At 42.8% G+C, this 17,997-nt stretch overlaps 1 protein-coding gene across 1 annotated transcript in view; it reads right to left on the bottom strand.

The window, feature by feature from the left end:
• Positions 1–300: 300 nt before the first annotated feature.
• pnp4a (purine nucleoside phosphorylase 4a) overlaps positions 301–17,997 on the bottom strand; it is a 21,598-nt gene continuing 3,901 nt past the window's right edge. Inside the window, exons 2-6 of the mRNA XM_060836163.1 lie at positions 14,798–14,961; positions 9,252–9,355; positions 3,318–3,493; positions 2,551–2,741; positions 301–664 (exon numbers count right to left, since the gene is read on the bottom strand). Coding sequence (XP_060692146.1) covers positions 450–664; positions 2,551–2,741; positions 3,318–3,493; positions 9,252–9,355; positions 14,798–14,961 — 850 coding nt within the window. The 3' untranslated portion in view covers positions 301–449. The remainder of the gene's footprint in view (positions 665–2,550; positions 2,742–3,317; positions 3,494–9,251; positions 9,356–14,797; positions 14,962–17,997) is intronic.

Genomic DNA, 17,997 nt, shown 5'->3' with positions numbered 1-17,997 from the left:
GCTGGTCACAGGCACAGACTCAGCCAGGGAAGTCTCTGGGCTCTTCCTTATTCAGGGCTCACAGGTAATTTTGGGGAGAACGATAGGGTCATAACAGTGTGGTGAAACAGGAGTAAAGTTGGCAGTCATTGAAATGAAGTTCAGCTCTTGCGGAAAGGTAGAATCTTTTTTAAAAAAAAGCTAATTGTCACTCCATACCTGAAACTGAATGGAACTGAACTGGATAACATCAAAAGAGCTGTATAGAGCTATAATTTATCAAATCTGATAATAAGTTTATTTAATGTAGGTTTTAATTATAATTAACATTGTGAAAAACTGGGCAGTGACAGAGTGATTTGGTCCAAATGCTATATTTCAGTTACATGCAAATGTGCTCCACAATTAAGTTTTGAAAATGATGGGGATCTTGTTGACCCTTGCATCCATTTTATTTCTTCATCCGTAAGTTAGCAGTCATCATTGACTTTCATACGAGCCACCAACTCCTTTATAAGATTTTGCAGCATTCCTGTCCTCATCTCGCTAATACTCAGGACAGCTTCATGGTCCACCACCTCAGCGTTTTCATACTCCCTTGTCACTTCATTGGTGATCAGTGAAAGTCCAAACACGCGCAAGCCACAGTGTTTAGCGACAATGACCTCAGGAACAGTACTCATTCCTGTAGGTTGGAAAACGGCAGAAATGCATTAAGAAGCTACGATTTACACGAAGCATGAAGAAGCATGAATTACCTGAGATTTCAATGGTCTGGTTTTGAGCACCCAAGGGACAGGTTTTCAAGTCATTACAGAACAGTAGGAGATTATTTGGGTAGTTATTGGCTGTTTGTAGAATGGATGGGTGGAGCGGGAAGGATAGGTTAGTGTGAAGTATAAGCACCAACAGCAATCAGCTGAGCTGAATGGACTTTGACTGTCCTGTAATCTCTATATATGGCATTTTAAAAAGATTTACTCACAGGATGTTGGCATCACTGGCTGGGCCAGCATTTATTGCCCATCACTAGAATATTGAGAATTATACAAGTTTGGACAGAATGATGAGTACAAATAGCGAGAAAACTGAACAGTCAAAGGGAAAATCAGGATGGACCAGAGATGTTAGTGAAACCCTAAGGAGAAACAATAAAATGAGGGTGATAACGCCAATATATGAGGGACTGAGTGGAATCACAAAAGACAAGAAGCAAGTCATGTGCTTAGTGTGCATAAAGGAGCTCAGAATCTTGTGCAATAAAATACCATTGTTGATCGCAAAAGTTCAGAAATGTGCTTGAAATGTTTTAATTATTGATGGGAACCAGGGCTATGTAATGTGTGGCACTTACTGAGTATAAGTGGGAGTGAGTGGACTGTCACTGCACACTGATACACAAAGTGCTGTGATTTGTTGCTGCTCAGCCTACACCCAACACCACCGTCACCTTTTAGGTGCTGACCTTCATTCTGATTTGCATTCTAATTTCAAAGTCAGCAGATTGTAGAGTCAAGTTCCAGTTCAGACATGCACTGGTGCAGTCAGAGCAGTGGTATTGAAATCATCTTGGATCCTAAAGCTACTTTGCCAAGATATGGGTCATTTGTTAACCAAAGCCTGTGCAAATATTGAGGGAGTGCTGCACTGCTGGATGGAAATTAAAAAAAAATCTGTGCCATGATTCAGTTGAAAGCAGGGATGTTCTTTTGGTGTTCTGACCAATATTTATCTCTCAAGCAATACTGAAAACAGATGATCTGACCATTTATTTTATTGCTCTTTTTTGGGGCTGTGCTGTGCACAAATTGGCTGCTGTATTTTTCATGATATAACAGTGATGACATGTTGAAAGTACTTAATTGACTGAATTGTTATGGGATGTCCCAAGGTACTAAGCGTGCAAGTTAAAGTTCAGTTTACCTTTCTTTCTGTAGTCTGCAGAAGGCTATTGCAGTTGAGTCATACAGCACAGAATAAGCCCTCTGGCCCAGCAAAATCGACATTTCGGGCAAAAACCCCTTCATTTGGAATGAGCTTTTGCCTGAAACATTGATTTTCCTGCTCCTCGGATGCTGCCTGACCTGCTGTGCTTTTCCAGCACCACTCTAATCTAGACTCTGACCTCCAGCATCTGCAGTCCTCACTTTCGCCTTTGGCCCATCAAGTCAAGTCCAACCCATCTACACTACTCCCACTTTCTAGCACTTGGCCCACAGTCTTTATTGTTATGAGATTTCAAGTGCTCATCCAAGTACTTTTTAGTTTGAGGTTTCCTGCCTCAACTACTGCTTCCCAGAAAATGCATCCCAGATTTCCACCACCCTCTGGGCGAAATATTTTTTCTCAAATTCCCTTTAATCCTCCTTTTGCCTTTCACCTTAAAATTATGCCCCCTCATTACTGACCCTTCAGCTAAGGGGAACAAGCTGCTTCTTATTCACTCAGTCCATGTTCCTCATAATCTTACACACTTCTATCAGCTCTCCCCTCAATCGTCTCTGCCGTAAAGTAAGCAACCCAAACTTGTCCAGCCTCCCTTCATAGCTATTTTCTGTCAAAATATCTTACCCACAGCATCAACTCCAAGTTTGTGAAGAAGGCGTGCTTCAGCAATGGTCTCGAAATGCGGGCCTGAAACCATGCAGTAGACACCTTCCTGCACATAATGAGAGCATTGCAGTTCCTTGCACACATCCAGGGCCATATTCCTGAGGCTTTTGTCATATGCATTAGCCATGGTAGGAAAACGGGTACCGAACCTGTAATCAAGAGCACCGTCATTTTTATTTTTTTCAACTCTGCTCCCTCATTTACTTCACTGATCTTCTCATCAAAATGAATGAAAACAATAAACAAATAATTCCGCTGGAAGTTTATATTGTTAGCTTTATACAGTAGTTACAACCCAAAACTGGCCAAATTGATCCACATTACTCCATGTGACCTTCCTTCCAACCTTCATCTAATGCTTCCAGGGTTTCCTGTTGTTCCCTTCAACTCTAATTTCTTTAATCTACCTTCCCTTTAAAATATGCCTCAATCAGGTCCTCTCAGCCTATTTGTCATAATCACTCGGTTTGATAGTAATCTCCACAGTCTCACTACTCTCTATGTATAGATGTTTCTCTTGAGTCCCCACACCTGCTGAGTTTCTCCAGCATTCTATATGTTTGTTTCAAATTTTCAGCATCTACTGTATCTTGCTTTTATATAAACATGAGATTGGTAGGCAGAAGGGCCTTATTTTTCATGTAAATCTAAGAAAAAGGAACATGGCAAAGGAGCAAGCGATAACTATAAAAGGTTCAACTATTCAAACTGTAATGGCTCCGTACCGTTCATCATTGGGTCCAATGAGAGGATGCAGCCCAATAAGACCTGGCATATTAATATGGTCCTTAATGATCATGATGTCTCCTGTGTTGTAACCATCGGCAACTGATCCTGCAGCATTGGTCACGAAGAGGACTTTAACACCCATCAATTGGAATACACGGACAGGAAAAGTCACCTGAGAAAATGGGGAGAGAAAAACACTGTTTAACATTCAGAAAGGCTATGTTCGCCTTCGCATACCATGCCTGCAGATGTGAATTTCGGTCTTCATGTCAGTCATCTCGGAGTACTTCATTAAGGTCGTATTCACATGGTTCTAACTCCAATTCACATTCCCAGCTATCCCACACTCCCTTTCTTGTCAAGAATACATATTATATTAAATTTATATTTTATTGGGTTGTGATGTGGAGGAACTGGTGTTGGATTAGGGTGGACAAAGTTAAAAATCACACAACACCAGGTTATAGTCCCACAGATTTATCTGGAAGTTGTAGCTTTTGAAGCGCTGCTCCTTCATCAGTTAACTAGAGGGTGAGGATCATAAAACACAGAATTTACTGCAAAAGATCACAGTGTCATGCAATTGAAATGATATATTGAACAAACCTAGATTGCTGTTAAGTCTTTCATCTTTTAGAATGGGTTGCAGGTTTCGGGTCATTAATCCCAGAACTTCTTTTAAGTCATATTCTCAAGATAACTTAAGGTTTTATGATAAAAGATGACAGCTCAGCTCAGACAATGTATTAAAGGTGTGAAGTTAGAGTCTGTCTGTATCCCAACCTTGAGAATTTCAGACTGGTCAGAGCGGCCAAGCAGAGGCTGATAGCCAAGTTCGATACCCATGAGGATGGCCTCGGGTTCATGTCACACTACAGGTGACCCCACTACACTATACAGTCAGACACACACACACACACACACACACACACACAGACCCTCTCCCATACACACAATCACTCTCAGACACACAGATATACACCCCTCACAGATACACTCTCACAGGCTTTTATTTTGTCACACTCACACACGCTACCAAGCATGTACACACACAAACACACACTCTCTCATGTGCACTCAGACTCACACGCACACACTCACACTCTCTCCCTTGCATGCACGCACAGATGCAAACACAGCACATCAGTCTATGGGGTGAATTTGCATTTGCAGAATTGTAGAAGGCAGATGCATTCTATTTTTGCTCAAAAAGCACACAACCTGCAAGCAGTCAGCGCAGGCAGTCAATCCATATAACATTTAATACATTCCTACTTTGAAAATAGTACCAGTCTGAAATATTCAAGACTACTTTCCATTAGAGTTTATACTTCTTGAGACTTTTCATAATCCATACAGTTCTAACCAAGCACTCCTATTCTGGAAGTTTCACAAACTATACTATTTCATTGAGGTATTTTCTTTTCTTTAATTGCGCTGTAAAATTTCCCTTTTGAGGCAAGACTATAATTGAATCTGACTTCAGTCAGGTTTCCTTTAAATAGCCCAGATGTCATTGAATTATTTTTAAAATAAAAACTTTCTCATTCTAGACTCTGTTCAAGCTAATGGGCTGATGAGCTTCCCAATTGTATAAGGTACTTTCACAAATACACCAGGAGTCACAGGTTTAAAATTATGGTTCTGGTTCATGTTCTGATTTTTTTTTTAGAAAGCCTTCACCAAAACAGGCCAATATTTATATGCCACTAGTTTAAAATCCAAACTTATTTTTAAAAAATTGTTTTAAACTGCCAGAGGAAGTGGTTGAGGCTGGTACAATTGCTACATTTAAGAGGCATTTGGATGGGTATATGAATAGGAAGGGTTGGAGGGATATGGACCGGGTGCTTGCAGGTGGAACTAGATTGGTTTGGGATATCTGGTCAGCATTGGTGAGTTGGACCGAAGGGTCTGTTTCCATGCTGTACATCTCTATGACTGGGATACAGACAGACTGTAACCTCACACCTTTAATACATTATCTAAGCTGAGATGTCACCTTCTTTTAATAAAACCTTAAGTTATCTCGAGAATGTGACTTAATAAGAAGTTCTAGGATTTACATATTAATGAACTCAAACTTGCAACCCATTCTAAAAGATGAAAGAGTTAACAGCAATCTAGGCTTCTTCAATACATAGTTTTAATTGTGTGACACTGTGATCTTTTGCTATAAATTCTGCATCTTATGATCCTGCCCCACTAGTTACTTGACAAAGGAGCAGCGCTCTGAAAGCTAGTGCTTCCAAATAAACCTATTGGACTATAACCTGGTGTTGTGTGATTTTTAACTTGGTAAAAGTTGATTTACTGATGTGAGCATACAGCTGTTGTGTATTTTGGAATGACTATATTCCGATTTAATTTTAGCATGTAACACAGTCACCAAGTTATTGTTTGTAGGATTTTTGATTACTGAGTATGAGAGGTTCTCTAAAAATAGAGCCAACATTTGCAGGAAAAAAAAAGCCAAGTACAAACAATGCAGCATTTGTACTGATACGACAATGACCATTTTGAATGAGATAACATTACTCTAAATCCTCAACATTATCTCCCAACATGTGATTTAAATCTGCTTCACTCTTGTTGGAAATAATTTGTGAAGTAATTTAATTTTTTGGATTTCAGTGTGGCACATGATGCATTCCATGCCTATGGTATCTCAGCTGATCTTACTTAATCTCCTTCCACAGTCTTCATTTAGCATCCCTCATCTAAACAGGGTAAGTCAGGCTGACAGTGAGATAATTCACACAGGAGCATTCATCCTAGAAGATATTTTTGATAGCCATCACATGCAGAGGATGTCTCTATTCGGACTTCAGCAAGGTGTTCGACAAAGTTCGAGGAGAAAGTGAGGACTGCAGATGCTGGAGACCAGAGCTGAAAATGTGTTGCTGGAAAAGCGCAGCAGGCCAGGCAGCATCCAAGGAACAGGGGACTCGACACTTCGGGCACAAGCCTGAAGAAGGGCTTGTGCCCGAAGCGTCAAGTCTCCTGTTCCTTGGGTGCTGCCTGGCCTGCTGCGCTTTTCCAGCAACACATTTTCAGTTCAACAAAGTTGCTCATGGTAGACTGATTCGCAAGGTTAGCTCACATGGAATCCAGGGAGAGCTAGCCATTTGAATACAAAATTGGCTTGCATATAGGAGACAGAGGGTGGTGGTGGTGATAGAGGGTTGTCTTTCAGACTAGAGGCCTGTGACCAGTATCATAGAGTCATAGAGATGTACAGTATGGAAACAGACCCCTCGGTCCAACCCGTCCATGCCAACCAGATATCCCAACCCAATCTAGTCCCATCTGCCAGCACCCGGCCCTTATCCCTCCAAAGCCTTCCTATTCATATACCCATCCAGATGCCTCTTAAATGTTGCAATTGTACCAGCCTCCACCACTTCCTCTGGCAGCTCATTCCATACATGTACCACCCTCTGCGTGAAAATGTTGCCCCTCAGGGCTCTTTTATATCTTTCCCCTCTCACCCTAAACTTATACCTTCTAGTTCTGGACTCCTGACCCCAGGGAAAAGATTTTGCCTATTTATCCTATCCATGCCCCTCATAATTTTGTAAACCTCTATAAGGTCACCCCTCATCCTCCGGCACTCCAGAGAAAACAGCCCCAGCCTGTTCAGCCTCTTCCCGTAGCTCAGATTCTCCAAACCTGGCAACAGCACCTTTCAAGTTTCACAAACATCTTTCCGATAGGAAGGAGACCAGAATTGCACACATTATTCAGTGCTGGGTGCGCTGCTTTTTGTCATTTATGTAATTGATTTGGATGTGTTATAGGAAGAATATTATTAACTCCAAGATGGTTCAGAAGAGGTTTACCAGGATGTTGCCGGAAATGGAAGTTTTGAGTTATGAGGAGTGGCTGGATAGGTTGGGCCATTTCTCACTGCAGCATAGGTGGTTGAGAGGTGACCTTTGACCTTGTAGAGGTTTATAAAATAATTAGAGGTATAGATAAGATGAATGGCAGATGTCTTTTCCTGGGGGGGGATTTCAAGACTAGGGGGCATATTTTTAGGGTGAGAGGAGAAAGAATTAAAAAAGGCATGGGGGCAATTTTATCTTAAACAGAGAGCATTTCATGTGTGGAATGAACTTCCAGAGGAAGTGGTGGATGTGAGAACAGGTCATTTAGGTAAGTACATGAACAGGAAATGTTTGGAAGGATACAGGCAGGCAGGTGGGATTATCGCAGAGATGTTGTGAAACTTGAAAGGGTTCAGAAAAGATTTACTAGAATGTTGCCAGGGTTGGAGGATTTGAGCTATAGGGAGAGGCTGAACAGGCTGGGACTGTTTTTCCTGGAGAATTGGAGGCTGAGGGGTGACCTTATAGAGGTTTACAAAATTATGAGGGGCATGGATAGACAAAGTCTTTTCCCTGGGGTCGGGGAGTCCAGAACGAGAGGGCATAGGTTTAGGGTGAGAGGGGAAAGACGTAAAAGAGACCTAAGGGGCAACTTTTTCACACAGAGGGTGGTACGTGTATGGAATGAGCTGCCAGAGGAAGTGGTGGAGGCTGGTACAATTTCAACATTTAAAAGGCATTTGAATGGTATATGAATAGGAAGGGGTTGGAGGGATATGGGCTGGGCGCTGGCAGGTGGGACTAGATTGGGTTAGGACATCTGGTCGGCATGGACGGGTTGGACCGAAGGGTCCATGCTGTACATCTCTATGACTCTATGATTATGATCAGCATGGGCTGGTTGGACCAAAGATTGTGTTTCTGTGCTGTACGACTCCATGATTTAATCTAGCTTCCTCTGTGTTAAACATATTCCATTTCAACCATCTTGTTTTCAAAGACTCAAGATCGGAGCAATAGTGTTGCACCACCGCAACGTAAACATCTTGGATTTTTCTAAAAGCAGCATTGGCAAGATTTGGGCCAATGATCAACCAAACTCACTGCTAGAATTATTTTCACTGAAGTCATTTCATTGCAGCCTGTAACACAGTAACTTCCTCAACTCACTAGTCCAATCATCTTTCTGCCCTGCTCCAGTTCCAGCTTCCACGCCTGTTCCTGAGTTTCATCCCTTCTTCATTAGTAGTTTTGCTTTGAGCTGTTTGTTAGCTCTGAAGCTTCCTCTCTGAACCTCCCTCTCCCTCAACTTCTCTCTCCCCCTTTAGAATGCTCCTTAAAAACTATCTTCCTGACCAAGCATCTGGTCACCTGCCCTAATATCTCTTAAGCGGCTTTGTGTATAATTCTGTTTGATAATCTCTACTCCAAAGCCCCCTTGACGTTTTTACTCGTTTAAAGATGCTACAAAAATAGGTAGAGATGTTATTTATAATTTTTCAACCATGTGATGTACCATATATGTCATTGAAACTGACTCTCTGTGATTTCAACCTGTGAACTCAAACAACTGCAGTTATACATTATGCAAATTACCTAAAATATACAGTGTAAAGAAAATTATCATTCACTGTGTTCACTCTAGTCAGTTCTACTTTCATCAGTTTCTGCCTATGCTTTATGCATCATCTTTAAAGTAGGCTGCTGTCCTAATGATATGCATCCATATTATCATTGGCTGTACCTCTGTCTCATGTCAATTCCACAGCAGCAGGAAGTGGAAAATACATTGCCGTTTTGATTATCCTGCAGATTCCTTTTTTATTATTTAACTTCTTCCTTGTTGCTTCTTTCAGCATTCATCTCTCTTACAGCTCTGAAAATCCACCCACGTTCAGGTGCACCATTCCTAACACTGTGTTTCCAGTGCAGTCTGTTTCATGGTTCTGATAGACTGCAGTCAAGAGTGTGGTGCTGGAAAAGCACAGCAGGTCAGACAGCATCCGAGGAGCAGGAGAATCAGCATTTTGGGTAAAAACCCTTCATCAGGAATGAGGCTGCACCCAAGGGCACATCATCCATCAGAAAATGTTGCAATACCTTTGTCAGTGAGTATCCTTCAAACATGTGGAAACGCCCTTGCATGCAGACACAAGTCTTTCCCTTCAGCTCTCCAAATACCAGCTGACCAGCATGTCCTTTCACTGGATACAGAAGAGAGAACAATCAGTAGTATAGAGTGAGTAGCCAGCAACCTTTCCTAACCTGTATTAGGAACAACTACAACTTATATAACATTTTTAGCAAATCAAAACTTTACAGGGCATTAAACAGAAATGCTGTATCAATTGAAGCATAATTGCCAATGGTGGAATGATGAAAATCAGAGAAACTAAAGAGACTAGAGTTGGAGGCGATCTTAGAGGGTTGGAAAGCCGGAGGAGGTTACGAAATATGAAGGAGAATTTTTAATGAATATAATGCTGGACTGGGAGCTAATGTAACCCACTCTAGATCATAAGGCAAATATGGATGCAGAAGTTTATTCATTCTGTCCCACCTAGTCCATCCTGGAAAAAAACCCAATTGTGGCATCCTGTGTTTCTTAAATGATTCCAAGCTTTAACCACCAATATCCTGCACAGAGATCTATTCTACATGCTGGTTGTGCTTCATGTGAACAAAGCCTTCTTCATTTCACTCTGAAGTTAATCTGTTCTGAGGCAATCATCCCAGTAAACTCTTTCTTTCTCTCCCCAGATGCTTCCAGACCTGCTGAGTTTCTCCTGCATCTTCTCTGTTTGTTTCTAAGATTACACTTCATTATTTTCACACTTGTCACTCCTGTCCTATTGTGTAACTTGAAGACATGTTCTACATTTCCATTTTCTGTGCCGTTTATAGTTTTAGAAACCTCGAAGAAATCTTTGACAGTGGTTGGAAATTGGGTAAATTGTTAAACAAAGGCAGCAGGATCGAAAGCATTTTGTAAAGAGCTCCATTGAGAACAAAACAAAAAGAGCATTAAATTATAAGGGGCATGGAAAGGGTGGGTAGTCCAAGCCTGTTCCCCAGGGTGGAAATGTCAAATACTAGGGGCATGCATTTAATATGAGAGGGGGCAAGTTTAACAGAGGTGTACGAGGCAAGTTTTTAACATGAAGGTGCTTGGAATGCCAGGGGAGGTGCTGGAAGCACATACTATTTGAACATTTAAGAGGCATTTAGACAGACACATGAACAAGTGGTGAATGGAGGGATACAGACTATGTGCAGGCAGATGGGATGAGTTAAGAATAACATGTTTGGCACAGGCATGGTTCCTGTGCTGTACTGTTGTATGTTCTAAATTAATATTTAGCTGTTAAAGAACTGCTGGACTGTTGTGTCCAATTTACATATTGTTTACAGAATCACTGCATTAAAAACACGTCTCATGCAACAGAAACCTCTGTCAGAATGCTCCTGTAGAATCTTAATAATTATAGAAACAGAGACAGATAGCACAAGTACCATCTTTGATCCCTAATCTCTGATGTATTAATGGATGTTAGCTGGGTCACGTCATTGTGCTGCTCAATGGAAATATTTACTGAGGCCGGTAACTGAAATTGTACAAGATGCAGGTATAAACAAATGGCCAGGAAAGCAAATAGCATACTGGCTATTACTGTCAAGGGACTGAAGTACAATTGTATGGGGCTGTGGTGAGACCGTACATGGAACAAATCAAAGCAGAGATTGGAGATCTGAAATGAAATCAGAATGTGCTGGACAAGTTCAGCAGTTCTTTAAAAAAAACAAACAGAGTTAATGTTTTGAATCCAATACAACAGTTCTTGGGAACTTCTGCTGCCAGAACAATTGGTTTTGTCTAGTGTTCCTGGAGTACTGCACACCATCTCTCCATTTAATGAGACACATAATTACGCTGGAGATGGCACAATGAGGAGAAAGTGAGGACTGCAGATGCTGGAGATCAGAGTCGAAGAGTGTGGTGCTGGAAAAGCGCAGCCGGTCAGGCAGCATCCGAGGAGCAGGATGAGGATTAATTAGATTGGCTGCTGGGACAGAGGCGATAAAGTGTGGAGCTGGAAAAGGCACAGCAGGACCAGCAGCAGCAGAGGAGCAGGGGAGTCGACGTTTCAGGTGGAAACCTTTCATCAAGTCCTTGAACAGAGGAGTTGTCCTGTGTCAAGAAACTGAGTAAATTGGGTCTATATTCTCTGGTGTTTAGAAAAATGAAAAGTGATCTCATTGAAACACCGAACATATCGAAAGGGCTTGATAGATTGCACACTAAGATATTGTTGCTGCTGGTCGGGGAATCTAAAAGGCAGGGGAGCAGGCTCGGGATAAGGGGCCGATCCTTTAAGACTGAGATGAGGAGATTTCTTCATTCAAGGGTTGTGGATCTGTGGGGCTCCATTATTGAATCCGTTTAAGATTTGGACAGGCAGGTTTGAGATCTCTCAGGGGATCAAGGCATATGGTTCATGGGCGTGAAAGTAAAGTTGAAGCCTACGGTTAGCCGTGATCAGATTAAATGATGGAACAGGCTTGATGGGCTGAATGGTCCACTCGTGCTCCTGTTTTTGAGTCCTTGTGCTCTTGTAAGGGCCTCTATATGATCAGTCAAAGCAATGGCTGGAATTGAATGTATGTGCGGTCCCCATGTAACTGTAACGGTGTGCATCACAATAATTACATCTGTAAAAACCATTTCTTTTAACTTTTCTGTATTTTTGATTGTGGACTGAAATGGGAAAACAACTGTTTTAAAAACCAAGGGTAGAAGTTACATGACACCAGTTTCTAGTCCAATAGGTTTATGTGAAATTACAAGCTTTCAGGGCGTTGCTCCTTCATCACCTGAACATCTTAAAAACCAAGGAACGTGAAAGGGATTGCTGCAGTTTTCAAAAAGAAAGTAACTTGACACTCATTGTAAGCATTGTTTACACAGCTATTTGTTTGTAGTTGGAAACTATTTATTTTTGAAACACAGCAATTCATCTAAGTATAGAAATCTGGTTTCATGCTTTCTGTCAATCTGAAAAGACAAAAAATTTGAGCAAGGGTACAAAAAGGATTTACAAGGATGCTACCAGTACTGAACAGTGATAAGATGCTGGATAACTGGGACTTTTATTCCTGGGTTGTAAGAGGGTGTGGGGTGACCTTACAGAGGTTTATAAAATCATGAGAGACACGGATGAGATGAGCAGCAAATGTTTTCATCCCCAGGATAGGGGAGTCCAAAATAGAGGTCTTAGGTTTAAAGGTGAGAGGGGAAAGATTCAAAAGGGACCTGAGGGGCAACTTTTTTTTTAACACAGAGGGCGGTGCATATGTTGAACAAGCTGCTAGACAAAGTGGTAGATGCTGGTACAGTTACAATATTTAAAAGGCCGTTGGATTAGTTCATGATTAGGAAGGGTTTGGAGGGATACAGGCAAATGGGACTAGTTTAGCTTGGGAAACCTGGTTGGCATGGACATGTTGGGCCGAAGGGTCTGTTTTGGTGCTATATTACTTCATGACATTTGTGTACTTTGATAAAATGTTTAACTCCTGTGACGATTCCAGGAATAATGGGATTTAATTTCGAGTACGCTACCCCAGTGACGTATAACAGACCCCTTACTCCACCTGAAAGACATTATCTCCTGGGAGACGTAATTTATTTTCAGAAAAAAAGCAGGTCAGGTTTGATGGTGAGGGAGGTGGAATTTGGGAAATGCAATGCCTCAAGCTTCCTCTCACATGACAGAAACAAGTCTGAGGGGACATTCTGATTAATACTGGGACAATACCTAACTACTGCTTGCCCATGTTTGGGGAGGTTCAGTAAGTCACCACAATTTGCTCCAAATGTAGGCAGCCTGTTCTATAAGCTTTATGGGCCGCACGGTGGCATAGTGGTTAGCACTGCTGCCTCACAGCGCCAGAGACTCAGGTTCAATTCCCACCTCAGGCAACTATGTTGAGTTTGCACATTTTCCCCGTGTCTGCGTGGGTTTCTTCCAGGTGCTCGTTTCCTCCCACAGTCCAAAAATGTGCAAGTTAGGTGAATTGGCCTTGCTAAATTGACTGTAGTGTTAGGTGAAGGGGTAAATGTAGGGGAATGGGTCTGGGTGGGTTGTGCTTCAGCAGGTTGGTGTGGACTTGTGGACTTGTTTTCCACACTGCAAGTAAGTAATCTATAAAAAATTACCATCCTCTAAGACCAACCTCGGAACTGACCTCACACAAATGTACAGGTTCATAGTTCCTTGGAAGTGGAGTCACAAGTAGACAGGGTGGAGAAGAAGGTGTTTGGTATGCTTTCCTTTATTGGTCAATGTATTGAGTATAGGAGTTGGGAGGTTATGTTGCGGCTGTACAAGACATTGGTTAGGCCATTTTTGGAATACTGCATTCAATTCTAGTCTCCTTGCTTTAGGAAGGATGCTGTGAAACTTCAGAAAAGATTTACAAGCACGTTGCCAGGATTGGAGGGTTTGAGCTGTAGGAAGAGGCTGAATAGGCTGGGGCTACTTTCTCTGGAGTGTCATCGTGTGGAGTATAGATAGGGTGAATAGCCAAGGTCTTTTCCCCAGAACAGGAGAATCCAAAACCAGATGGCATTGGTTTAGGTTGAGAGAGGAGAGATTTAAAAGGGACCTGAGGAGCAGTTTTTTCACACAGAGGGTGACTTGTGCGTAGAATGAGCTGCCAGAGGAAGTGGTGGAGGCTGGTACAATTACAACATTGAAAGGCATCTGGATCGGTATATGAATAAGGAGGGTTTGGAGGGATATGGGCTGGGTGCTGGCAAATGGGACTAGGTTAACTTAGTATACTGGTTAGCATGGACAAGTTGGACTGAAGAGTCTGTTTCCATGTTATACCCCTCTGTGACTCTAAATAAGACTGTGACTCACTAATGCTCGCTGACTTGGTTACTTGGAAATATATGGTGAATGGCAAAAGAACCAATAGCAACATGCAGAAGTGCATTTTTATTAACACAGCAAGGGGTCGGAAACTGGATTAATAGAAAAATAAATGAGCAGGGCCACAGGGAAAGAGCAAAATCAATCGATTTGATCTGGCCAGGTCCTATCCAGTGGACTGATTAGCCTCCTCTGCACAGCTCCAATAAGCCCAACAGCCCCCTTCTGCACTCTGTAATTCTTTGACTTGTCGTGAGTATTTCCTATTTATTGAAATTTGTTACTCAGAATTATAGATTCTGACTGTGGAATCATTTTGTGGTTACTGTCCAGAATGTGCCCATTCAGCGACTGTGCCTATACTGGCTCTCAAATTAATCTGATTTCTCCTGTTCATTCCCTGTATCCCTTTTCCAGCCTATATCCAATTATTCTATATCAGTTGCAATGGCTTCCACAATTGTTTCTGGCAGCAAATTAAAAACTTTGTGATAACATGTATTTTTTCCGTCATCTCACCACTGATTCATTTGCCAATTATTGTATATCTGTTCAGATTCTGATATTATTTTGTTCCGATCTCAGGTATTTTGCTTTTACCCTAAACGAGTGTCCTTTTCTTGGCATCCCTGTTATGACTGTCAACAGTTTCTCCTGATATACTGAATCATATCACTTCACATTTTTGAAGACCTTAGTAATCCATACCTGTGCTTTGTGGGAAGTTGGGGACATCAGTGTATTTAAAGATCTCCTGGTTTGTGAGTGAATCAGCGAGCTTACCGAGTCCAGAGCCACAGATTATCGCTACCTTTGGTCGATAGCTGGTCTTTGATAGCAGCCAATCTGCTGTCTCCTTGTAGGTCTCATAACTGGAATAACACTCATGATTATTAATAACCAGTAACTGCAAACATGGTGAAGTAAACTGGGATCTCCAGAAATGTGGAGGACAATTAGATTTCTATCCAATTCTATCACTAGGTTAATAGAGAAATCAATGCAAATGCAAGTTATTAATATCTGCTGTTTTAATTAAACAAACCTGGCAATGTGTAAACTATGGACTTCTGCACAAAATTCAGAGTGCAGCAGACCTTTCACTTTCTTTACCACAATTTGTGGGCGGCACGGTGGCACAGTGGTTAGCACTGCTGCCTCACAGCGCCAGAGACCTGGGTTCAATTCCTGACTCAGGCGACTGACTGTGTGGAGTTTGCACGTTCTTCCCATGGGTTTACTCCGGGTGCTCTGGTTTCCTCCCACAGTCCAAAGATGTGCGGGTCAGGTGAATTGGCCATGCTAAATTGTCCGTAGTGTTAGGTAAAGGGGAATGGGTGGGTTGTGGGTCGGTGTGGACTTGTTGGGCCGAAGGGCCTGTTTCCACACTGTAAGTAATCAAATTTAAGGAGACCTGCACATTGTAACTGTTTGTATATTCTTTCACTGTATTAGTTTCATTTTATTTTAGTAATTTTTCATAACTTTATTAGTTAGAATTACGTTTTAAAAATTTATGTCACGCAAGAATTTAGCGCTTACTGCCAGGATGAATTTTAAACATATCAATGGTCTGTACCCATTCATGGATTTGTGTGCTTGTGTGAATGTGTCTGTGAGAATGGGTGTTTGCATGTGAATGTCTGTGTGTTTGAATATGTGTATTTGTGGGTATGAATGTATGTTAGCCTGCAGATGAATATGTGTGTGTTTGTATGTGTGTTCGTGTGAATGTGCGTGTGTTTCTATGTGTGTGCTTGTGTGTGTGTGTGTGTGTGTGTGTGTGTGTGTGAGCAAGAGTATGCGTGTGTGTGTTATACATCCAAACCTGTGTCACACTGAAACTAAATGCTGTGTACCAATGGTGGGTACCATCATCGGAATAACTTTATATTCGTCAGTGTGAACATAAAGCATCACTAGAAACTTAAAACTGCACCACGAATCACATTGAAAATAATGAACATTCTACATGAAGACCTATTTGTATTTAGCCTAATGCCCTCCATCCAGTAGAGATCTAAAAGTATTGCATTCATTTGTTAAAACTTCATTTCTGCCTTTGTTTGACATTTGACACAACAGTGTTAAAATATGGACTATAAATTTTTAACTTTCATTATATGATTTTAGTACTTGAAACCTCTCAAGAATTAAAATGGGTTTTACAAAGGAAGAAACATGGACGCCAAATAGCTGGGGTGTACACCTGACCATAGATGGAGGCAAATTCAGGAAACTGATGTAGGATAAACAAAATCATCTGAACTGAAGATACCATACTCTCCCTCTCTCTGTCTCTCCCTCCCTCTCTCTCTCTCCCTCTCTCACACACACTCTCCCTCTCTCTCTCACACACACACACTCTCCCTCTCTCTCTCACATACTTAGCGTTCATTAGCAGAGGGATTGAATTCAAGAGTCGTGAGGTGATGTTGCAGCTCTACAGGACCTTGGTAAGGCCACAATTGGAGTACTGTGTGCAGTTCTGGTCGCCTCACTTTAGGAAAGGTGTGGAAGCTTTGGAGAGGGTGCAGAGGAGATTTCCCAGGATGTTGCCTGGAATGGAGAATAGGTCGTACAAGGATAGGTTGAGAGTGCTAGGCCTTTTCTCATTGGAACGACGAAGGATGAGGGGTGACTTGATAGAGGCTTATACGATGATCAGGGGAATAGATAGAGTAGACAGAGACTTTTTCCCCGGGTACAACAGAGTGTTACAAGGAGGAATAAATTTAAGGAGAAGGGTGGAAGGTATAGGGGGGATGTCAGGGATAGGTTCTTTACCCAGAGAGTGGTGGGGGCATGGAATGCGCTGCCTGTGGGAGTGGCAGAGTCAGAGTCAGAATCATTGGTGACGTTTAAACGGCAATTGGATAGGTACATGGAAAGGTGCTTAAGCTAGGACAAATGTTCGGCACAACATCGTGGGCCGAAGGGCCTGTTCTGTGCTGTATTGTTCTATGTTCACTCTCCCTCTCTCTCTCTCACACACACACACACACACTCTCCCTCTCCCCCACACACTCTCACTCTCCCTCTCCCTCTCCCACACACACTCTCCCTCTCCCACACACACTCTCCCTCTCCCTCTCCCTCTCCCACACACACACTCTCCCTCTCCCACACACACTCTCCCTCTCCCTCTCCTACACACACTCTGCCTCTCCCTCTCCTACACACACTCTGCCTCTCCCTCTCCTACACACACTCTGCCTCTCCCTCTCTCACACACACTCTGCGGCTCCCTCTCTCACACACACTCTCCGGCTCCCTCTCTCACACACACTCTCCGGCTCCCTCTCTCACACTCATTCTCCCTCTCCCACACACTCTTCCTCTCCCTCTCCCACACACTCTTCCTCTCCCTCTCCCACACACTCTTCCTCTCCCTCTCCCACACACTCTTCCTCTCCCTCTCCCACACACTCTTCCTCTCCCTCTCCCACACACACTCTCCCTCTCCCACACACACTCTCCCTCTCCCACACACACTCTCCCTCTCCCACACACACTCTCCCTCTCCCTCTCTCACACACACACACTCTCCCTCTCCCCCACACACTCTCACTCTCCCTCTCTCACACACACTCTCCGTCGCCCTCTCTCACGCACACTCTCCCTCTCCCACGCACACTCTCCCTCTCCGTCTCCCACACACACTCTCCGTCTCTCACACACACTCTCCCACACACACTCTTCCTCTCGCTCTCCCACACACACTCTCCCTCTCCCTGTCTCACACACACTCTCCCTCTCCCTGTCTCACACACACTCTCCCTCTCCCACACACACTCTCCCTCTCTCACACACACTCTTCCCCTCCCTCTCCCACACACACTCTCCCTCTCTCACACACACACTCTCCCTCTCTCACGCACACTCTCCCTCTCCCACGCACACTCTCC

Source organism: Hemiscyllium ocellatum, chromosome 15, assembly GCF_020745735.1.
Source record: "Hemiscyllium ocellatum isolate sHemOce1 chromosome 15, sHemOce1.pat.X.cur, whole genome shotgun sequence".
Lineage (NCBI taxonomy): Eukaryota > Metazoa > Chordata > Chondrichthyes > Orectolobiformes > Hemiscylliidae > Hemiscyllium > Hemiscyllium ocellatum.
Note: the sequence above shows the minus strand (reverse complement) of the source record. Positions and strands in the feature narration are given on the sequence as shown.